The 24,940-nt window shown below is 44.9% G+C and overlaps 1 protein-coding gene across 1 annotated transcript in view; it reads left to right on the top strand.

Moving 5' to 3' along the window:
* Window positions 1-24,940, top strand: part of cdh23 (cadherin-related 23) — a 767,458-nt gene that overhangs the window by 420,748 nt on the left and 321,770 nt on the right. Inside the window, exons 14-15 of the mRNA XM_080215942.1 lie at window positions 5,439-5,503; window positions 16,607-16,844. Coding sequence (XP_080072068.1) covers window positions 5,439-5,503; window positions 16,607-16,844 — 303 coding nt within the window. The remainder of the gene's footprint in view (window positions 1-5,438; window positions 5,504-16,606; window positions 16,845-24,940) is intronic.

Below are 24,940 nucleotides of genomic sequence, written 5' to 3' on the forward strand. Positions count from 1 at the left end.
GTGCAAACTCCACACAGACAGTGACCCGAGCCAAGAATTGAACCTGGGTCCCTGGTGCTGTGAAGCAGCAGTGCTAACCACTGTGCTACTGTGCTACCCCGTGTTTAGGGACTCGAGTTTAGATTATCTGGAGAGATCAGAGGAGCTATTGAGAAGGCTAAAGGGAGATTTCACAGAGGTGCTCCAATTCATAAGGGGTTTTGATGCAGGATAAATAGGGAGAAACTGTTATCCAAATGTTGGTAGGCAGAGAAGACAGATTTACTATGATCGACAAAAAAAAGGGAAAAAACTCATCCAGCTGTTATGATAGCGAATGCACTGCATGAAAGCATAGCTGAAGTATGTTCAGTAGCAACTGTAAAAAGGAATTGGATAAATTGGAGCATTGTGGGTCAACCCACAGCACATGGACTGCAGCGATTCAAGAAGGCAGCTCACCACCACCACCTCAAGGGCAACTAGGAATGGGCAATAATTACTGGCCAGCCAGCGACGCCCACGTCCCACGAATGAACAAATGAAATACTTAACTTTTCAAGACTGTGGGGAAGTGGAATTTGTTAGCTCTTTGAATGTTGGCAGGGACCTGGGGTGGGAGTTTATGGCCTCACTTGTCCCAAAACCATAAAATCCCGCCTGAGGTCAAAGGACCTTTCCATGGTCTGACCCGCGCCCGCTACGATTCCCATGGCATGTGGGATGGTAAACTTCCGCTCACACTGTGCCACATGACCACGTGTATCATATGATTATGACAGTGCCAACTTACAGGGCACCAACACTTGAATCAATGTATTACAAATGTAAATTGTTGGATATAAATTTTTATTTGCATTTGTATTATTGATCAACCAGTGCAGTTTTCAGAATGGCAGAGGTACAACAGGAGACCGTGATGTTGAGGTTCTGGTGTTGGACAGGATAGTTTTTAAATATATTCTTTTACTGCTTGTGGACATCACTGGCTGGGCCAGCATTTATTGCCCATCCCTAATTGCCCCTTGAGAAGGTGATGGTGAGCTGCCTTCTTGAGCAGCTGGAGTCCCTGAGATGTGTAGCTATATCAGCAGTGCAGTCAGGGAAGGAGTCCCAGCGACAGCATGTATTTCCAAGTCCAGAAGGTGAGTGAACTGGAGGGGAACTTGCAGGCGGTGGTGTTTCCATATGTCTGCTGCCCTGGTCATTCTGGGTGGTAGAGGGTTTGGAAGGTGTTGGGGAGCTTTGGCAGTCGCAGATTGGAAGTTCAAATCCCACTGTGGCAACTTGTGAAATTAAGTTCAGTGAATGTGGTACTTCAACATCATTCTAAAAGCAACCTCAAATTAGACATTGCTCACCATATTGGACTTTTACTCCTGATCTAGCTCTACAATAAGTTTCACTTGAACAAAATTGGGTCTGAATTTTTAGGTGGGCTTGGTACAGAAGTCATCCATAAAGGCCAGCAACGATGCTCTTAGGATCAGATTTTGGAGAAACTCTTGGTGGAAATGTGACTATGCATAAACTGTGTATGTAACATAAAGAAACAGTCTTTAATGTTAGTTTTGGAAAAGAGAATTGATACAAAGGATTAGTCACTTGCTTTTCACCGCTGGGATTTAATCCATCCCAGAAGGAAAAGATGCAAGTTTTTTCTATTGGTTTGGTGAACTGTGTATGAAATGTGTTGGACAAACTCTTGGGTAGTCACTCGTTGAAAAAGCTTTTTCACACAGCGAGTGGATGGGTCTGGAATGCACCGACTACAAGTGTGACAGAGGCATTCAAGCAACCAGTGGATTATGATTTGAATAGAAACAATGTGCAGGGGTACAGGGAAAAGGCAGTAAGCCACAATGCTCAAGAGCTGGTACCGTCACGATGGGCTGAATGGCCTCCTTCTGTGCCATAACAATTCTGTGATAGTCAAGTTGCAGTATAAATGAATCTTGGAGTTAGAATCATAGAATCCCAACAGTGTAGGAGGCTGTTCAGCCCATAGAGTTGCACCGTCTGTCCAACAGACCATCTTACACAGACCCTATACCCCTAACCCCATGTATTTATCCCTCTAATCCTCTAACCAACACCCCTTGGTACACCAAGGGGCAATTTAGCATGGCCAGTCCACCTAACCTGCACATCTTTTGAGTGTGGGAGGAAACAGGAGCACCTGGAGGAAACCCACACAGACATGGGCAGAATGGACGAATTCCACACAGACAGTGACCCAAGATCGGCATTGTGTTGTGAGACTCTTGTAGACCACTCTAGAAACTTAATTGGCTTAGAAAACCCATTGGGCTGTCAGTCCTGGATTGATAATGGGAGCATGATAATGTTGGTGCTTTTAAACATGAATATTTAAGGATTGTATGTATATAAGGAAAACCGAGAATTTGACTCTGTGTAAATCTCATATCAAATTATCAACGTGGCCTTGAATTTTTGCCATAATAGCCTCAGTATTGTGTGAGTGGATTACGCGAGAGAGTGAAAAGAATTTCAGATAATCCAGCAGTGTTGAAATTGCAAGATGAGCCTTGGGTTAAAATCCAACCTTTTCTGACTGGGATGAAAGGTTTATCTCTCTGCTAGCTTTACGAGTCTTCAGCGAAATGAATTTGATCAGTCACCTCTCTGCTCTGGAGGAATAATGTCAACAGCTCAAGTCTCCCTGTAATTCGGCCGTAATTGGAATTAAATTGATAGTCTCAGTCAGAAAGTCCTGCTGTAAAGAAATGGAGGTGTCACATTGGGTTAATATTAAAAGCTGCATAGCTTGAAACAGGAGAGTGGGAGCTTTGTGTCCAAAGTCTTTGTGTGAATTTTGCAACCAACTCATCGAGTTTTACCTGACCTTGGGATATCTCACTCACGACAGCGAGTGCAAAGAGGGAAGATGGTAATCTGATGAACCTGCACACGGACATGAGATTGAACATTGGGGATGGTGGTCAGTGGATTGTATTTCCAATACACTGTAACTTGTCAAAGAGTACAGCAGCTCGAGATAGCTTGAGAGGGTCACTGAGGCTCGTAAGGAAGCCATTCAGCCCATCAAGTTCTTGTGTTTTATGATGTTAAACAATTGTAATTTGGAGGGGAACTGAGGATCCATAGATGGGCCTGATGATGATAATAGACTGGAAAAGGAGAAGATTGTGAATGATGTGCTTTGATTATTTGAATAGAAAGCAATCATAAAATAGAATCATAGAATCATGTGTTCATCCAATACTCAAAGGTACAATCCCATTGGGTGTTCCTCCTCGACTAATCCTAAAGAGATTCCCAACATGAGAAAAGCTGGATGATTTTCTTTTGCGTAAGACTCACAGACAAGTGTTTCTGACTTAGCTTGTGAACTGTTCACCCCAGCGGAAATCCAGATGGGTACTTTTTGGCTCATGTGATGCGGGATCCCAGATGTCAGCCATTGCAGTGAGAACTGAGAAGCTGCTCTGTTTTTCTGGAATAATGTTGACGCACAGCGTCCTGTTTGCAGGCTGTTCCATCAATAATGAAGCAACACAGCCAAACTCCCAAACTTCCCACATTAGATTCTGGACATCAGGAGCCTGGAAACGTTGCTCAGTTTTTTCACTCTCCCTGGGCAGGTACAAACACTGGTACCAAACCGTACCAGCTGGCACAGTAAATGGCAGAATTCAACCCAAAACATCACTCAGTGCTTTGTTATTAGGCACTGGGCTTGTGCACCAAGTCTGTCTTTGGAGCTGCCCTGTTTCAGATTGTCCCACTTTAAATTCGGTCAGTTAACGGGGCAGGAATTTGCATTTTGCACTGGGAGTTTCAACGAACCAAAGAAAAGTACAGCACAGGGACAGGCCCTTCGGCCCTCCACACCTGTGCTGATCACGATGCCCTAACTAAACTAAAAAAAAATCTCTCTGCCCTTAATGCCTATCCATCTATTCCCTCCCTATTCATGTACGCATCCGGATGCCTCTGAAATGTTGTTAATGTGCCTGCTTCCTCCACCACCTCTGGCAGTGCGTTCCAGGCATCCACCACACACTCTGTGTGAAAAACTTCCCCCGCACATCTCCCTTAACCGTTCCCTGCTCATCTTGAACCTGTGCCCACTTGTGATTGACACTTCTGCCCTGGGTAAAAGCCTTTGACTATCCACCCTGTCTGTGCACGGTAGCACAGTGGTTAGCACTGCTGCTTCACAGCGTCAGGGATCCGGGTTCAACTCCCAGCTCGGGTCAGTGTCTGTGTGGAGTTTGCATGTTTTCCCCATGTCCGCGTGGGTTTCCTCCCACATTCTGAAAGACGTGCTGGTTAGGTGCATTGAACTGAACAGGTGCCAGACTGTGGCGACTAGGGGAATTTCACACAAACTTCATTGCAGTGTTAATGTAAGCCTTGTGACTAATAAATAGACATTTAAACTTTACTTTAATGCCTCTTGTAATTTTGTAGACACCCACCATGTCTCCTCTCAGCCTCCGCGTTTCTAGTGAAAACAGTCCTAGTTTATCCATCCTCTCCTCATAGCCAACGCCCTCGAGAACATGCGAGATCCTGTGAACCTTCTTTGCACTCTCTCCAAAGCTTCCACGCCCTTCTGGTAGTGTGGCATCATTTTGATGTTGTTTCATACTGGGTCCACCAAGGGACCTTGTGACCCACTCTGCCATTTCAGTGCAGTCCCTCCTGCTCCCCTGCCCTGTTACTCACCCACCTCTTTAGCATGCATCTTATCCCTGCAACGTGAAGCCGTTCTCACATCATATATCAAGAATGCAATGGCCTAGTGGCTTTATTGTTAGAGTTTTAGTCCAGAAACTCAGCTAATGTTCTGAGGACCCAGGCTCGAATCCCGCCACAGCAGATGGTGGAATTTGAATTCAATAAAAAAAATCTGGAGTTGAAAATCTGGAATGACCATGAAACCATTGTTGATTGTCGGAAAAATCCATCAGGTTTACTAATGTCCTTTAGGGAACGAATCTGCCGTCCTTACCTGCTCTGGCCAACATGTGACCCCAGAGCCACAGCAATGTGGTTGACTCTCATCTGCCCTAGGGCAACTAGGGATGGGCAATAAATGCTGGCCAGCCAGTGACGCCCATGTCCCATGAATGAACGGAAAAAAATCCTTGGTAGCTTCCTTGCTACCTCTTGCAGCCCATCTTCCCGCCCCGCCCTCACCCACAGCTTGATGTACCCACAGCTGACACTTGTCCTTGTGCTTCTGGTCCTTATCATCTCAAATTAACTAGTTTGCTGAATTCAAACTCAGCAATGTTGTGTTCCGAGCTTCCCTGCATCTTCTGTATTGTGTGTGTGTGGCCCTTGAACAAAACAAGTTGTGAACTGAAAATGCAAGGATGTACTTACACGTCTGTAATGCGCTGGTGCCCATTATACTTCTGTGTTCTGCCAATATTAATGTTGTATTTCTTTGTTCTTTTCTTCAGGCAACAGATAACGACATTGGAAGCTACGGAAATGTCAATTATTTTTTCAGTGATGAATCTGACAGGTAGGAACTTGCTCTGGATGGTGTGGTTTCTGAATCTGTAGCTGTGTGGTCTGTACCCATCAGTTCTACAAACTGCACAATTAATAATATCGCATAATCAATTATGGAATAAGTACCAAGTGATGTGACAAGTTACCTCACCTGTCCCCTTCCCTTTTATGACATGAAAACATTGCTGAATTTGGGTAGGAATTTACCTTCCTGCCGTTATCTTTAGTGTCTCTCAGCCTGGCCATCTCCAGTTAGCTATAGCACTTGACTTGTAACTTAACTGGTTCTGTCTTTGTCCTTCCTGCTGACCCCACCCCTGCCTGTCAAGTGCACACCTGAATACTTGCACACAGGCTGGAATTTTACTACCCCCCCACCCTGGCCATGGGGAATTGGAGCACGTGAGGGGTGGACAGTCGGAAGGTCCGTTGACTTTGGACAGGATTTTTCGGTTTCGGGACGAGCGAGTTCATAAAATTCCACTCACAGTTTCTTTTCCCGCCACAGATATTATTTTCAGGCCTTCGAGTAAGTGAGCACCATTATTGGCAATCTAAGAAGGTTGTGAAGGTTCTAAATCTCACTTCAGATTGTCAGTCATAATCTAGTAGGCTGCCATTTTAGTCCAGTCGATAGAATCTTAAGTGCAGAAAGAGACCATTTAGCCCATTGGGTCTGCACCGAATCTCTGAAAGAGCATCTTATCAGGGACACCACCCCCCAACCTCCTCCTCCTGCACATCATTGGATACGAAGGTCCAATTTAGACAAAAGCCAATTACTGCGGATGCTGGAATCTGAACATAAGAAATAGGAGCAGGAGTAGGCCATCTAGCCCTTCGAGCCTGCCCCGCCATTCAATAAGATCATGGCTGATCTGAAGTGGATCAGTTCCACTTTCCCGCTTTCTCCCCATAACCCTTAATTCCCCTGTCTATCAGAAACCTATCTACCCGTGACTTAAATATATTTAGCGAGGCAGCCTCCACCACTTCAACGGGCAGAGAATTCCAGAGATTCACCACCCTTTGAGTGAAGAAGTTCCTCCTCAACTCCGATCTAAACTGGCCCCCCCCTTATCTTGAGGCTGTGCCCCCTAGTCCTGCTGTCCTTTCTGAGCGGGAAGAATCTCTCTACCTCTACCCTATCTATCCCCTTCATTATCTTATACGTCTCTATAAGATCCCCCCTCATCCTTCTAAACTCCAACGAGTACAGACCCAGTCTACTTAGTCTCTCTTCATAGTCCAACCCCCTCATCTCCGGAAATGAAACTCAAAGAGAAAATACTGGAAAATCTCAGCAGGTCCGGCAGCATCTGTAAGGAGAGAAAAGAGCTGATGTTTCGAGTCCAGGTGACCCTTTGTGACCCCGCCCCTGCCAAAGGGGTAACAAAGGGTCATCTGGGTGTGAAATGTCAGCTCTTTTCTCCCCTGACAGATGCTGCAAAGTGTAATTTGGCATGGCCAATCCACCTAACTGGCACATCTTTAGACCGTGGGAGGAAACGGGAGCTGCGTTGTTTGGAGTTTTACCTTTTGGATGCAGGGTTGAATGGCTGAATTGCCCCTCCAGATGGATGTAGAAGATCCCACGACACTCTTTGTTAGGGAGAGCAGGGAATTCTCCCAGCGTCCTCGCCAATAATGATCTCTCGAGCAGCGCTGCCTGAATAGATTAGCTGTCATTAAGATCTTGCTCCACGCAAATTGGCTGTCAGCTTTGCCTGAGAAAACACTTCAAAAGTAATTCATTGTCTGTGTGAAGTGTTTTAAAATGTCCTGAGGGTGTGAAAGGCACAATATAAATGCATGTCTTGCTTCTAATGAATGAAGAGCGCAGATTATTTAATCTCTTGAGGGTGCTTTTCTCTGAATCAGTCCTTCATTTCTGTTTCTGCTTGTTTCGGTACTTGTGTGTGCGTCAGAGAGGCATCTTCTACTTAACTCGTAGACACAAATCTGAAAGGATTTTATGGCAGGCAATATCAAAATTTGCCACCTGCTAAAATTCAAAAGGTGTCCATTTGATTCCACTTGGAGATAAGTGAGCAATTTTACTGGGAAAAGGATCAGTGTGTGAACATTTATTTTTCCACTGCCTTCAGATATACAAGGGGGGATATTTGGGACATTAGGTAATAATGAAAACAGGTGATACCGATGTTTGCTGTTGCTTTCACATTTCTCCCATTTTCATTGCCCGCAGAATAAACCAGTGGCTGAATCAATGCTTCCGGTTTGACATTGTCATCCAAAATATGTCATTCAAAAATGTGCAAATTTCCAACTCGCTGTGGTGATGAAATCTGCCTGAAAAGCCTCTCTGTGTAAATGTACTTTCCTTCGATTTGGTTTGATTTTTTTATTGTCACTTAGAATCATAGAATCCCAATTGTGCATCCGGCCCATTGAGCTTGCACTCACAACAGTTCCATCCAGGCTCTAACTGCGTAACCCCACGTATTTACCCTGCTAATCCCCCTGATGCTGAGGGGCAATTTAGCACGGCCAACCCACCTAACCCGCACATCTTTGGACTGTGGGAAGAGACAGGAGTACCCAGAGGAAACCCAGGCAGACATGGGGAGAATGTGCAAACTCCACACAGACAGTGACCCAAGCCAGGAATCGAACCCGGGTCCCTGGGTGAGGCAGCAGAGCTAACCACTGTGCCACCTAGCCAATAAACAGGGCGAAGAGTGAGTTTGCTCCTTGGGTTTTTCAATGTAGAGGAGAAATTTCTTCAAGGCTTGTTCCGATAGGGACAATAAGGTTAGAATCATGGAATCCCTACGGTGCAGAAGGAGTCCATTTGGTCAATCAGGTCTGCACGGACCACAATCCCACCCAGGCCCTATCCTTGTAACCCCATATATTTATCTGCTAATACCCTTGACACTAGGAGCAATTTAGCATGGCCTAACCTGCACATCTTTGGATTGTGGGAGGAAACCGGAGCACCCCGAGGAAACTCACTTAGACATGAGGAAAATGTGCAAACTCCACACAGACATGACCTGAGGTCAAAATCAAACCCTGGCGCTGTGAGATAGCAGTGCTAACCACTGTGCCACCGTGCCAACCCAAACTCAAATCAATTCTAGCAGTGGTGAGATTTGAACCCATGCCTTCGTGCAGTGCCTTAATCCAGCGCCTTAGACCACTTGGCCACACTAGCACAAATTTAAATTCCACCATCTACCATGGTAGGATTTGAACCTGTATCCGCAGAGCATTAGCCTGGGTCTGTGGATTACAAGTGAGCAGTTAAAGTGGAAAAAAGATAAAGGATGGGATTCCCTTCTCCCTCCCCCTCCCCGCAGCGTGTTTTCCAGCAGCTGAGGTGGCTCATCTTCCAGTGCCGCCAGTGTCTATGGTGTTTTACATGCTTCGCTGTCCTGCTGCCCAGGAATATGTCACGAGGAGTCACATTCCTGCCCGTGGGACAGGAAGATCCCACGAGCAAGAAGGGCTGGAAAATCGCACCCAAAGACTCGTATTTATATTACACACTTCACAAACCCCCAGAACATCTGAAAGCGCTCTGCAGACAAATGACCTTTTGAAGTGTAGTCACTGTTGTTGGAAAGGCAACAAAGCTCCCAATACGCAGGAATGCACCAACGAGAAGACCCATGTGTTTTTAGTGACGTAGATTGAGAGATTGGCCGCACTGGGGCTGTTCTTCAGAATAATGCGCCGGGTTCATTTTCTATCCCCCTGATGAGGTTGATGGAGCTTCAGGTTAACATCTCCACTGAAAGATGACAGCTCCAATGGCATAAACATTTGCAGTCGAGTAGAATTGACCCCCGAACCTTGTGATTCAGAGGCAAGAGGGCTGCCCACCAAGACCACAGCTGACACTTAGAAGTTGATTCTTATAAATTGGATCTACATTTAATAATTGAATTGTAGCAGCTGTGGCTGAGAATGAATCTGGTGCCTTGGGTCGGAAGGGCTGACGTGACCTAGTGATCTTCAGCTACACAGTGCTCCCCCAGCATCTGGGTATTGGGGGCAGGAGAGGACGTAACTTATGCTCTGAATATTTTGGGAACAGATCCCTTTTATACTTAGTCCCTCTTAACCACCACCCCCGCACCACCCCTCTCCCCACCCCACCCCCCACCCACCCAACCACCCACCGTCCTGCACACCTCCCGATGTTCCTCAGAGATCGTGCCAACAATGTCAGGGATGTTCTTGAGTACTTGGGTGATATCTGCTGGACGTCCTAAAGCATGGATAATGAGGTGTGTGATTGATGTATGTTGGGGGTTTGGGGTGCATACTGCTCCTTTAAGAGTTGGATCATGTAATCCGTGGGAGAGTTAGTTCATTCCAGTGTAGAACCTGGTTAAGCAGTCTCAGATCTGATTGTGGGACAGGGCACATGTGTAATGAGGAGTTTATGAGGCCTTCTTCAGGGCTCTTCCTGCACAATACTTTGATAACTGCGTATATAACGGTTGGGGGGGGAGGGGGAGCGAGGGGTGCACCTGTGCAACCAGGCTTCTCTGTGCTCGAGGAAGCTGCTGGAACAATCAAAGCTCACGTGTAAATGGTGAGCACTCATGTGAGGCTTTGAAGACCACTGCAGGCGACTAAGGGGTGGGGGTCATGCGACCCAGCTGTCTGCCCCTCTACCCCAGCTATATTTGCGGCAGGGTGCCCATGGGAGAGGGAGCATACAGTGTCCAAGGACACCATCAAGGCCGTCCGTGTTCATGGGATGCCACAGGGACCACGGATGTATTCTCAACCCCCTTAACCACAATTTGGCTTGATGTTTTAAGTTCCCTTTACCATTTTGTTTTGCCTTGGGTGGTTTCCCTTTTAGGGACCGCCCTTCTTGCTTTGTCCCGGAGTTTGTTTAATTTGGTTTATTTCACCTTAGAGAGGAGATAGCAAAGCTTCAGCCCAACCAGAGGCGAGCAAATCAAGACCCCCAACTCCAATTTCCTATGAACAGACAGATATTTTATTTCCATTTTATGAAAAGATACACGCAAAAATAAGAATGTGAAAAGTAAGAATACAAAAACATGTTGAAAATGGGATCCAAAGCGACAATTCCATTTTAAATATGGAGTGAATTAACCTCCAAGTTGTAAACTTGAAAGTGTGTAGTCATTTATACATTTCTAGCATTGTGTAGAGACACTTGCAAATTTCCTTAGTGTTTCATATTAAAAAGGTGTCAGTAATGTGATAAAACACGTCAATTACAGTATAATGTGCACATAATGAAAAAAACAATTCTATTCAAAGCCACACTCGCCAGATTCCATTGCAAAATGTAAAGTTAATTTATTTTGCTCTAAGGATATTGCACATGCATCACATTTCATTACAATGTTACCCAAACACTTAAATACAGGGTCACAGTAAAATAATATCATTGGTCTTGTTCCTCCACACGGCTTTCGTCTTGGTTCCCCACACCTTGTTCGATGCAAACCCGCGATGATGAACCCATCAATTGTTGGCATTTATCAGTGGGGAAAGTGATTGCCACTTGGGCGCCAGAATGTTCATTGCCACTGGAACACTTTAGACCGTAAGACATAGGAGCAGAATTAGGCCATTCGGCCCATCCAGTCTGCTCTGCCATTCGATCATGGCTGATTTTTTTTTCTCTCATCCCCATTCTCCTGCCTTCTTCCCGTAACCCCGATCCTCTTATCAATCAAGAACCTATCTACCTCTGTCTTAAAGACACTCACAATTTGACAACTTCAAACTTTGTGCTAAAGTGTGATGCAGTGTGTAGTTGTCTCCAGTGTTCAGTGGGTAGCACTCCCACATCTGCCAGGATGTTTTGAGACTCTGAACCCCATGCTGGAGAGCAGCTTCCCAGTGCAGAACATAAGGGATGCTGCTTTGACTGACGTACTGCTTTTTGGATAAGACCATCTCCCCCCTTGGGTAAAGGATCCTGTGGCTGCTGCTCAAAAAAAAGTGGAGGTGTTCAGTGTCCTGGCTGATTAGTTGTCCCTCAGGCGGCACAGTGGTGAGCACTGCTGCCTCGCAGGGCCAGAGACCTGGGTTCGATTCCAGCCTCGGGTGACTGTGCGGAGTTGTCCCCCATTTCTGCTTGGGTTTCCTCCAGATGCTTCAGTTTCCTCCCACAGTCTGAAGATGTGTAGGTTGATTGGCCATGCTAAATTGACCCTTCGTATCAGGGGGATTAGCAGGGTAAATACATGGGATGACAGGGATAGGGCCTGAATGGGATTGTTGTTGGTGCAGACTCAATGGGCTGAATGGCCTCTTTCTGTACTGTAGGATTCACATTCCATTCTACTCTATTCTAAAATAAATGACCGATCCATTTAATTCATTGTTGCAGCTTGCTGTGAATATAGGACACACTTCCTACTTTACAATGATACTCCCTCTTCAAAAATACTTAATTACTTAAATGCTTTTGGATGTGCTGAAGTTGTCAAAGCCTGCTACACAAATGCAAATCTTTCATTCTTCCAGCGCAGTATTGTCAAATTACCGTGGGCTCTCGTTGTGCCAAATTATGAAGATTTGCCCCAAGTAAATTGATTCAGCGTTATCAGCTAACCTAATTTTGATTTGGAATTTTAGTTAAATTAAACAATTAGCGAATTAATTAACAAGTCAATGGTTTTTGTTTAAAAAGACAAATTAATTATGGTTTGTGAGAATCATTTCCTGCGTTTTACTGATGAAACATTGATGGTGAAATGTTAACTGGCTGCGTTTAAGATTATAGGTGTTGCTGTAATGTGTCAGAAATCTTTTTAATCCTTTACTTGGTAATTGAGAGCTTGTTTTCCCTTGATCGCACCCTTTATCATCCTGTCACCTACAGTGTTTCCATTACAATCCGTATCCTTCGGTTGCGGTTTAGGGAAGTGTTTTAAACCAACTACACTGGGAAGCTGGCGGTGAATTTAAGGGAATAATTCAATCCTGGGGTCTCTGATGGTTGTAAACTGCTCAAGCTGTGCTTTTATCACTCCTTCTGAGCCACTCGACAGAATTATTGCCTTGTAACTGTCGCTAGCTACCTATTCTTCTCTTGTTTGTCGCACTGTTAAGTGTATCCTACAATAACTACAATTCAAATCTCTCTCCGCAAAAGAATTAACTGTTTAAAAAGAAATGCTTCCTTTCTGAGAGAGAGAGATGGGTTTTATGCAGGATTTCAGGGTTTATTTAATATGATCGTTATTCTAAGTTTCATCGCAAATTCATATTACACCAGCCCTTTATTCAGTTCAATATTGGTTCTGTCCCAGTTAATATTTCAAAAAAAACCCCCAGCCTATCCATTTCCTGCTTTTGGACAGCCTCGCGAATGTACCACATGTTGCTTTGGTTGTCGCATTTTCCTGTGTTGCAATTTGCATAATGTAAATATGTACATTGCAGTTTATTAATATTAATATAGTGTGATAGCATGAAAGATGAACAAGCTGTTGGATTGGCTGCCTTTCTTCAACCATAGAAATTTATAAATTTACTATATTGAAGTAATCAGTCATGTCACTGTTATTAATTAGCTCTAGAATTTTAATTTTTACAAATAGAAATCCCATGAAAGTAATTGTTTTTTTTCGCCTTGATTTCATAGTCCAGAGGTTTACAAAGCATGTTCCTGGGACCAAAGGGAGTTAGTGAAATGAAGAAATCAATTAAACCCTTGGCATCTGATGTAGTCGCGGCTAAAGGTTCTTTTGATAGTCAGCCGTGGAGAATGGAGCGATCATACGTTGCATACCAACTTGATATGCAGTGAGCCAACTAACGGGCTTTACCTCGCTTGTCTTTATTCTGTTGAGATTTAATTTCGAAAGTTAAAGATGTTGGGTTTTTCTTCATCCCAGCTTTACAACAGCTTTACAAGGCGGCTCGGTGGTTATCACTGCCGTCTCAGCACGAGAGATCTGGGTTCGATTCCCAGCTTGGATCACTGTCTCTGTGGAGTTTGCATGTTCTCCCCGTGTCTGCGTGGGTTTCCTCTGGGTGCTCCCGTTTCTTCCCCAGCCCAAAAGGCGAGCGGATTAGGTTGATTGGCTGTGCTAAATTGACCCTAGTGTCATGGGATTAACAGGGTAAATATGTGGGTTCTCCCTCAGTGTATCCGAACAGGCATCAGAGTGTGGCGATTAGGAAAATTCCACAGTAACTTCATTGCAGTGTTAATGTAACACTAATAAATAAACTTAAAAAAAAACTCAGGATGTGTGCACTTATTGTCCTGGTCTGCTGCACCTATGGGCAGCAAAATCTTGGAAAGCAAAATCTTGATTTATATTTTTGCCAGAGATACGAGCAAGGAACAAAACATAAAATGGTTGCCGTACTAACACAAAAACAATACATGGCACTGTTCAATGGGTGAATGTCTCCCATGAAAACCCCACCCAGTACTCATGGTGCTTTAACCTTACACGTGTGGGCGCTACATCTCGATAACTGCTGCCCCCACCCCACCCCCCAGCCTGGACCATATAAACCTCACCCTGAGCGCAGACGATGATTCATAGAACATTGCAGTGCAGTACAGGCCCTTCGGCCCTCGATACTGCGCCGACCTGTGCAGCCAATCTAAAGCCCATTTAACCGACACTATTTCAACATCACTTAACTTACGCGTAATGGATTCAACTTTTCTCAGTGCGGGTATGACAGTCCACATCATGCCCGCTGACCTAGACTGCCACTGCCACCTCTGCCCAGGGCCTCCTTTATTTGGCATGACCTCCCCCTGCAGTAGGATGTCAGTCTGGTACTCAATGCCTCACAAAGAGCCAGCAGGCTGAGGTGTGCAGAGTGCCCCCACTTGCATTGCTCTCGCTTCTGATGTGAAGAAGCTGCCATCACTCTGTACTGATTGGTCAGTTCGCTCTGCCTCCTCTCTAACTCCACGTGCTGATGGTACCCGCTGCATCCCCATTGGACATGGTCCCACCCCTGCCACCATCCCTTCTCCAATGGGGAAGCATATCTTGCACCAGCTGACCCTTAAGTGGCTAATGTGAAATCTCAGCTTACAGACTTGCATAAAAACATAGAAGATAGGAGGAGGCCATTCAGCCCTTCGAGCCTGTTCCACCATTCATCAGGATCATGGCTGGTCGTCCAACTCAATAGCCTAATCCTACTTTCTCCCCATAACCTTTGATCCCATTTACCCCAGGTGCTATATCCAGCCACCTCTTAAATACATTCAATGGTTTGGCATCAACTAGTTTCACAAGTAGAGGTTGTCAATCCGGCTGTTTCCAGCCTCACCCATCGCACGTATCCAGTGAGTTCCAAAGTCAGGCCCAAAATATTGAAATGGTGTGAGGTTGCAGAGCTCAGGTGCAGAAGTATCTGAGTGTCCTAGTGCATCATTCACCAAAGACTAGTATGTAGGTACCCCGAGTAATTAGGGAAACTAATTGGTTACCAAAGTAGGGAGATTATGGTTCAGTTGTACAGGGCATTGGTGAGAGCACATCTGGGTTATTGTGTACAGTATTATAAAATCATAGAATCCTATAGTGCAGAAGGAGGCCATTCGGCCCATTGAGTCTACACCAACCATAATCCCACCCAGACCCGATCCCCAAAACCCCATTTATTCTAGCTAGTTTCCCTGTCATTAAGGGGCAATTTAGCACAGCCAATCCACCTAACCCGCACATCTTTGGACTGTGGGAGGAAACCCACACAGACATGGGGAGAATGTGCCAACACCACACAGACAGTGACCCGAGCCAGGAATCAAACCCAGGTTCCTGGTGCTGTGAGACGGCTGTGTTAACCACTGTGCCACCCACTGTATTAATCACGTTACTTAAGGAAAGATGTATGTGCATTAGAAGCAGTAAAAAGTCTGACAACACCAGGTTTTAGTCCAACTTATTTATTTGATAATATACTCACAAGCTTTCGAGGGACACCCTCTTCGTCAGGTGATTGGAGAGTTCTGGCCTCAGACAGAGCATATAAAGCACAGACAGTTTAGAGATTACTGTCTGTGCTTTATATGCTCTGTCTGAGGCCAGAACTCTCCAATCACCTGACGAAGAGGGTGTCCCTCGAAAGCTTGTGAGTATATTATCAAATAAATAAGTTGGACTAAAACCTGGTGTTGTCAGACTTTTTACTGTGTTTACGCCAGTCCAACGCCGGCATACCCACATCATTAGAAGCAGCTCAGAGAAGGCTTACAAGACTAATACAACGATAGGGCAGGTTATCTTATAAGGAAAGGTTGGTCAGGCTAAGCTTGGAGCAGGAATTTAGAAGAGTAAGAGGCGACTTGACTGAAACATATTAGACCCTGAGGAGTCTTGACACAGTGGAGAGGACGTTTCCTTTTGTGGAAGAATCTAGAACTAAGGGTCACTGTTTAAAAATAAATTAAGGCAGATATGGACAATATTTCTCTCTGAAGGTTGAGTGTTTTTTGTAACACTCTTCCTCGAAAGGCAGCGGAAGCTTTGAATATAGTTAAGGCACAGCTAGATGGGGTGGAAGGTTATCAGGGGTAGATGATAACGTGGGGTTGAGATTCCAATCAGATCAGCTACAATCTTGTTGAATAGTGGAGCAGGTTCAAGGGACCGAGTGGCCTACTCCTGTTCCTAACTCGTATGTTCACATATTCACTCGTTGCGTGTTTCACCGACTGCAAGGACATAAAATTGGGCCCTGAAGTGAGATATTGTGAATATTTGCTCCATAGGGTTGTGCGAAATGGCTTTCTCCTTGATTTGAAAGGAGATGTTATTTTAAATATCTGGTAAAATGGTTTTAACACTGCAGCATTTGTATGCTAATATTGCACTCTGCAATTTCAAGGATACGGTATTTAAAATGAGGCAGGCTAACAATCTTTATCCATCTGCGGTTTACACACACGTGAAAGACTATTACTGGGGGGAAGGAGGGTAATTTCCTGCCTTGTTACTCTGTTTATTGATCACGTGGTTTATATTTAGATTAAACACGAACATAAGCAATGAATAAAATTATTAACCAAGACTGTATTCCACTGAGGTGCAATCCTGTTGTTATTTTCCATGTATTTTGTACTTTGTGGCATTAACACTTTCTCCTGTCCCTCTGGTAGGTTTGCCATTGACAAGGACACAGGCGTGGTGACTCTAATCAGGAGACTAGACTTCGAGGCCACTCGGCGATACACCTTCACCATTATAGCTCAGGATGGCGGTGGTGAGGAAACTACTGGGCGTCTGCGCATTAATGTGTTGGACATTAATGACAACGTGCCCACCTTTCAGAAAGAGAGCTACCTGGGAACGGTTCGGGAGAACGAAGCGGCTCCGGTGCAGGTGGTCAGAGTCCGAGTAAGTGAAACGGTTTTGTACAGAATACTGGGGATAGGACAGGAACTACACGGCAATAACCAGATTGGTCTGTGCTGTCACAGACATGTGTACACATGCACGTGTGTGAGTACACACGTGAATATTCACACACTTGCGCGTATGCTCTCAGACACGCACACACAGGCGTGGACAGGGATGCACATGTGTGAGCAGACATGCACACAGGCGTGTGCATGTGCACATATTCATGCATGCAGACATGTACATGCGCATATATATGTGCGCGTACACATGCATGCACACTTGTGTGCACAGACATATGAGATACACATTATATGGTCCCCAATCCCAGACTACTATATAATGAGGATGGGAAATCAGAGATTGCATTCCTAGCTGCTGGTGTTGGCAGGTGATTTTTGATGGTGAGGTCTTTGCTCAGCTTCTCGATCTCCTGGTTCAGGATAGTGGCGGAAAGAGAGGTGAGCCTCCCCCCTCTCCGCTATCCCCACCTTTACACATCTTGGGACACTAAGGTGCAATTTAGCATGGCCAATCCATCTAACTTGCACATCTTTGGAACGTGGGAGGAAACTGGAGCACCCAGAGGAAACCTAGGCAGATACAAGGAGAATGTGCAGATTCCACACAGACAGTGACCCAAGCCAGGAATTGAACCTGGGTCCCTGGCACTGTGAGGCAGCAGTGCTAACCACTGTGCCACCGTGCTGCCCCACAGGATTGTTTTGTGTTCTATAGTGAACTAGATGGGTTTTTACGATTGATAATGGTTTCATGGTCATCATTATACTATCAATAAATCTGCACCAACACTCCAAAACAGCATCTCACCGAGGCCCACCCCGACCATGCCCTATCCCTGTAACTCCATGCCCTATCCCTGTAACTCCATGCCCTATCCCTGTAACTCCATGCCCTATCCCTGTAACTCCATGCCCTATCCCTGTAACTCCATGCCCTATCCCTGTAACTCCATGCATTTACCATGGTTAATCCTCCTAATCTACCCATCTTTGGACACTCAGGGTCAATTTAACATGACCAATCCCCCTAACCTCCACATCTTTGGAGTGTGAGAGGAAACCGGAGCACCTGGAGGAAACCCACGCAGACACGGGGAGAACGTACAGACTCCACACAGACAGTCACCCAAAACTGGAATCAGACCAGGGTCTCTGGTATTCTCGCATGGATATTTTAGAACACACTGAGGATTGGGCAAACAGCCTCTTGATCTGGATTGCACCGTGAAATGCACAAAAACACAGCCACCTGAGTGTGGGATGCCTGATGTTACATAAGAACATAAGAAATAGGAGCAGGAGTAGGCCATCCAGCCCTTCGAGCCTGCCCCGCCATTCAATAAGATCATGGCTGATCTGTCGTGGCTCAGTTCCACTTTCCCGCCCTCTCCCCATAACCCTTAATCCCCTCGCTTATCAAAAACCCATCAACCCGCGTCTTAAAAATATTTAGCGAGGCAGCCTCCACCACTTCAACGGGCAGAGAATTCCAGAGATTCACCACCCTTTGAGTGAAGAAGTTCCTCCTCAACTCCGTTCTAAACCGCCCCCCTTTTATCTTGAGGCTGTGCCCCCTAGTCCTACTGTCTTTTTTGAGCGGGAAGAGTCTCTCCACCTCTATCCTATCCATCCCATTCATCATCTTATACGTCTCAATGAGATCTCCCCTCATTCTTCTAAACTCTAACGAGTACAAGCCCAGTTTATTCAGCCTCTACCATTTAATGCTTTCGGTCCAAACACACACCTTTTTCTATACACAGCTGATCATTGCTAATGGTGCTGATCAAAGCTGTCGTGTGTTTGTTCTTTTAACTGGTGTTTTAACGGGGGATTGTGCTGAATTGGCTGATGCTTCATTTTAAATAGAGGTCAGGGAAATGTTCACAACTCTAAATAGGTATCTGAAAGGACTTCTCTGGTATAATTACTTCAAAATGATATTATGCAACAGATATCATCATAAAGCATCTCTCTGAGTTGATGTGTCTTAAAATCTCATCTTTTTAAACTGTATTCGGAGACCTACAAATGAGCATCAGAGTTGCACAAAAACATCAATGTGTCCAACTTAATGTGAAGAATCAGTTCATTGTGAATCCCTGTGATGAGACGCAGGAATAAGAAATCTGAATTTTATTTTCAGTTAAAATAGAATGATTGTAGAATAAAATGATCCTTTTGAGCATCTGGAGCTATCAAAAAGTTTGGTACAGTATAAACCTGCTCTGTCACGGCAATGTTAAGGCCAGCATTTGTTGGCCATTCTAATTTGCCTCGGTAGGTAATAGTGAGCCACTTTCTTGAACCACTGTCATCCATGTGACATGACTTTTCTGTAAAAGTTTGGTATAATTGAGTGGCAGATTGGTTAGTTCAGAGGGCAATTAAGAGTCAAGCATATTGTTGTGTGTCTGGAAACCAGGTTAGAACAGTAGCTTTCCTTCCTTAAAGGAAAGAACCAGATGGGTTTTTGCAATAATCATTGTTAGTTTCATGGTCTTGTTATAATTCAGGTTAGAAACTCCAAAGTGTTTTATGAAGCCCACCTGATCATAAGTTTTGCACTTTTAATTTGGCTAGGGTAAGCATAAGATGCTTCAGTTCCAGAAAGTGTAACTGATCCACTACAGATCAGCCATGATCTTATTGAATGGCGGGGCAGGCTCGAAGGGCTAGATGGCCTACTCCTGCTCCTATTTCTTATGTTCTTATGTTTATGTTATGTTAGTGTCAGTCATTTCTCAGGCTCTGTTTTGAAGGAGTGTTCTATAAGTTGTCAGATTCACTGCTAATCTTTTCTAAAAGTAATATTTGCTAAAAGACTCAGCAGTATTTTGAAGCTGTTAAGTACCGAGGGGAGGCAGTGACACAGTGATATTATCACTGGATTGGCAATCCAGAGACCCAGAGTAATGCTCTGAGGACCCAGGTTCAAATCCCACCACAACCAATGGTGAAATTTGAATTCAATAAAAATCTGAAGTAAAAAGCCTAATGATGACCATGAAACCATTGTCATAATTTCATAAGATATAGGAGCAGAATTAGGCCATTTGCCCCATCGAGTCCGTTCTGCCATTCGATCATGGCTGATATGCTCCTCATCCCCATTTTCCTGCCTTCTCCCCATAACCCCATTACTAATTAAAAATCTGTCTAACTCCTCAAATTTACTCACTGTCCAATTGCACTTTGGGGTAACATTCCACAGATTCACAACCCTTTGGGAGAAGTAGTTTCTCCTCAACTCTGTTTTAAATTTGCTGCCCCTTATCCTAAGACTATGACCTCTTGTCCCAGAGTGCCCCACAAGAGGAAGCATCCGCCCACGTCTACTTTATCCATAACCTTATATCGCCTCAATTTGATCTCCCCCTCATTCTTCTGGATTCCAGAGAGTATTGGCCTAAACTCTTCAATCTGTACGACAAACCTCTCATCTCTGGAATCAATCTAGTGAACCTCCTCTGAACTGCCTCCAATGCCACTACATCTTTCCTCAAATAAGGGGACTAAAACTGTGCACAATACTCCAGGCGTGACCTCACCAATGCCTTGTATAGTTGCAACAATAGTTCCTTACCTTTAAATTCTATTCCTATAGCTATAAATGCCAACATTCCGTTCTTTATTTATTGATTAATATTTGTTGATTGTTGTAAAAACCCATCTAGTTCACTTCTGTCGTTTGTGTGTTGGGGGGTGGGGGGGAAATCTGCCGTCCTTACCCGGTCTGGCCTACGTGTAACTCCAGACCCACAGCAATGTGGTTGACTCTGAAATGTCCTCTGAAATGGAACGCAGTTAGGGACAGGCAATAAATGCTGTGCCAAGCCAGTGACACCCACATTGTACAAGAGAGCCAGGAGTGCTTTGTCATAGCAATGCCTTTGAATGCATACAATAGCTTCTTCATTAAGTGCACATTAGACACAATTGCTTGTGTCTAATTGTATCACACTTGTCCCTGAAGAAATATGTTAATTTAAAAATATATCTCATTCACGGTAAGCAATTATATTCATCACCTTTTCCACATAGTGGTTCCGATTGATTGGACAAGTTTCCTTGACTTCAGTTCCTGATTCTGTTCCCCCACAGAAGTTAAATTGTGTAATGCATAATGATGACATTAGATTCTTGTGTGCAATATATTATATCTGTCAATGGCTCATGAAGGCTTGATTTGAATTAATTCAGAAAAGACTTCCATTGGTATAGCATTCTTCATGACATCCCAAAGCACTTTACCACCAACCAAATTGCTTTTTGAAGTACAGTCACTCTCAGGATATTGGAAACGCGCAGGCAATTTGTGCACAGCAAGCTCCCACCAACAGTAATCAAGTCATCTCCATTTTCCCCATGATGTTGGTTGAGGGATAAATAATGGTTGGTATGCCATATAGAATGCATCTCCCTGCTCCTCTTCAAACTAGCGTCATGGGTTTTTTTTTAAACACCCACCCAACAGAAACCTCAGTTTGATATCTCATCTGACAGCCAGCACCTCCAACCATGAAGTGCCCTGTGCAGGGGTACTGTAATATAAATTGTTGTGATTGCTTTGAAATTTTGCATTCTTGCATTTGCCCTAATGATTACAAGGCAAAAGGCTTCAGCAGTCTGTCTCTCCTTTCGGTCTTATTCAAGTACCAAGAATAGTTTATGTAGAAGTGTTCCACTGGATTATCTGCCTAGTCTTTGCTGATAATTTTAAGTGTGGAATAAAAATGCAAAATGCTCGGGATACTCAGCAGGTCTGGCAGCTTTTGTCTTTTCGTCTGGGGTTGAGGATGGGCGATATTTGGTGCGACAGGTTGCAGAAGACGTAGGAAAGACGTAGAAGCTATTGAAAGGGTACAGAGGAGATTTACAAGGATGTTGCCTGGACTGGGAGGCATGCCTTATGAAGTTAGGTTGAGGGAGCTGGGTCTCTTTTCCCTGGAGAGACGAAGGTTGAGAGGCGACCTGATAGAAGTTTATAAAATGTTGAGAGGAATAGATAGGGTGGATTCTCAGAGGCTATTTCCCCGGGTTGAAATGGTCGCTACGAGAGGACACAGATTTAAGGTGCGGGGAGGAAAGTACAGAAGTGATGTTAGGAGTAAGTTTTTCACTCAGAGGGTGGTGAGTGAATGGAATCGGCTGCCGTCAGTGGTGGTGGAGGCGAACTCGCTGGGGTCTTTTAAAAGACTTCTGGATGAGTATATGGGGTTTAATGGGATTGGGGGTTATAGATAGGTCTGTAGGTTGGTAGGTGTTGATGTGATCGGCGCAACTTGTGGGCCGAAGGGCCTGTTTGTGCTGTAGTGTTCTATGTTCTATGTAGACCTGAGTGGGAAGGCCAGCAGACTAAATGATATGTGTGTGTGGGGTGGGGGTGGTGTGGTGGGAGTGTTGGAGTTGGGGAGGAGTGATGGAGTAGGGGGAGGGGAAGTGGAAGGGGGTGGGAGGGGTGGCATTTGATTTGCTCATTTTGTGATTTCTTCTTGGTTGCTTTTGGGTGTAAGTTTTGTTATAACCCAGTCAGCAGACAGGATTTTCTGGTACTGGTCCAGAACGTTCAGTCAAATTTGGAACAGTCAATTCAACCCTGTGCCTCATGGCTAGGGAGGAAATTGTTCATAATGACAGGAGAATTTGTGATTATTAGGAATGGTTACAAGCAGTTCAGAGGATATTTACTTAAAACCAGGAATGGACAGGTTGTCTTATGAGGAAAGGCTAGGCTTATATCCAGTAGAATTTAGAAGAGTAAGAGGCAACTTGATTGAAATCTTTAAGATTCTGAGTGGCATTGACAGGGTGGGTGTGGAGAGGATGTTTCCTTTTGTCAAAGAATGTAGAACTGGGGGTCACTGTTTAAAAATAAGGGGTCACTCATTTAAGACAGAGATGAGAATTATTTTCTCTTGAGGGTAGTGGCACGGTGGTACAGTGGTTGTCTCACAGCAATAGGAAGCCGGGTTTCAATTCCAACCTCGGGTCACTGTCTGTGTGGAGGCTGCACATTCTCCCCATGTCTGCATGGGTTTCTTCCGGGTGCTCTGGTTTCCTCCCACAGTCCAAAGATGTGTGGGTTAGGTTGATTGGCCATGTCACTTTGACCCTAGTATCAGGGTGATTAGGGTAAATATGTGGGGTTACGGGAATAGGGCCTGGGTGGGATTATGGTTGGCGTAGATTTGATGGGCTGAATGGCCTCCTGCACTGTAGGGATTCTATGAGTCTGAAACTCTTTCTCAAGCGGCAGTGGGAGCAGTGTGTTGAGTATATTTAAGGCAGAGCTAGTTAGATACTCATAATAGAACCCTACAGTGCAGAAAGAGGCCCTTCGACCCATCGAGTCTGCACCGAACACAATCCCACCCAGTCCCTATCCCCATATCCCCATACATTATACCCACGCATCCCTGGAGACTAAGGGGCAATTTCTTAGCATGGGCAATGAACCTAACCTGCACATCTTTGGACTGTGGGAGGAAACTGGAGGAAACCCATGCAGACATGAGGAGAATGTGCAAACTCCACACACAGAGTGAACCAAGCTGGGAATCGAACCCAGGACCCTGGAGCTGTGAAGCAGCAGTGCTAACCACTGTACTACGTGCTGCCACTTAATTAAAAAGGCCGGGGGGGGGTGGGTGCGGGGAGGAGCGGTGATGAAAGGTTATTGAGGGTAGGCAGGAATGTAGGATTGAGATTACAATGAGATCAATCATGATTTTATTTGAATGGCAGAGCAGGCTGGAAGGGCTGCGTGGCCTACCCCTGCCCCTAATTCATGTGTTCGTGTGAACTTAGCAACTGTTCAGCTCCTAGAACCCATTCCAACTTTCCATTGGATAGAAGCCAGTCCGAACTTCAAATCCATTTACCCACGCTTGTTCCATCTCTCTCGCTATCCGTGACTAACAGAAATCATTAAAAACCCCCTGGCGTCCACAGCTTCTCTGGGCAGAGAGTTGCAACACCTCCCGGGATCCTCTGCAGAACAAGCCTAGCCCCACCCCCCACCCCCCGGTCTTGGGGGTCGCGTTCGCCTTTGTCCTGGGTTCACAGGTCATGTCGCAAACATCCAACCTGTCACTTCTCCCCCACGGCCGTCGCGCCTGACCTGCTGAGCGATTTCACTTTTTTATTCCTGTCACTGTGTTTTTTTTAAGCTATCACAGCCACTTTGTGAGGAGGAGGTGCGAGCGGCTTTATGTGGCTGCACATCCATGGGCATCGACGCACAGCCTGGGAGTTCTTTAATTACAAACCTCCACCTTTATCTGTGATTTCTCCCAGATAAAGCGAGGCTGACTGATACTTAATTACTTGTTTTTTTTAAAAAAAAAGCTATTTACTGCACTGTCAGCTTTCCCAAATCTACTGTCATTTTGGTCATTGTATCTGATTAAGACGTGATTGTGATGCTAATGAAATTGACAATGTGTTGGATTGCGTGGCAGTTTAATTTATTAAAGGCAAAAAGGGAGCAGGTGGAACCATTATGTGTTACTCCAAAAGCACTTTTTAAATATATGATGTGGCCTGTGAAACTGAAGGGATGTTTAAAAGAAGAAATTTCGGGCATTGTCTCTTCGGAAACATCATTTAGCAAACCCTTGTCAGCACCAAGCACACAATCAGGGCAGACGTATTGCAACCGCGTCAAAAGAATCAATAATAGCAACAGGAGGAGGACACACAGCCCCTCAGATTTGTTCTACCTTTTCAATTAGATCATAACTAATCTTTCTATTTATTGGAGAGAGAAATAGAGTTCACGTTTCGAGTCCCAGTGAGTCCAAAGGTGTACAGGTTAGGTTGAGTGGCCGTGCTAAATTTCCCCTTAATGTCAGGGGATTTTTCTTTTATTCATTCATGGGACATGGGCATCACTGGCTGGTCAGCATTTATTGCCCATCCCTTGTTGCCCTTGAACTGAGTGGCTTGCAGGGCCATTTCGGAGGGTAGTTGAGAGTCAGCCACATTGCTGCGGCTCTGGAGTCACACGTAGGCCAGACCAAGTAAGGATTTCCTTTCCTAAAGAACATTAGTGAACCAGATAGATTT

Source organism: Carcharhinus amblyrhynchos, chromosome 31 (assembly GCF_965287045.1).
Source record: "Carcharhinus amblyrhynchos chromosome 31, sCarAmb.v2.hapA, whole genome shotgun sequence".
NCBI lineage: Eukaryota > Metazoa > Chordata > Chondrichthyes > Carcharhiniformes > Carcharhinidae > Carcharhinus > Carcharhinus amblyrhynchos.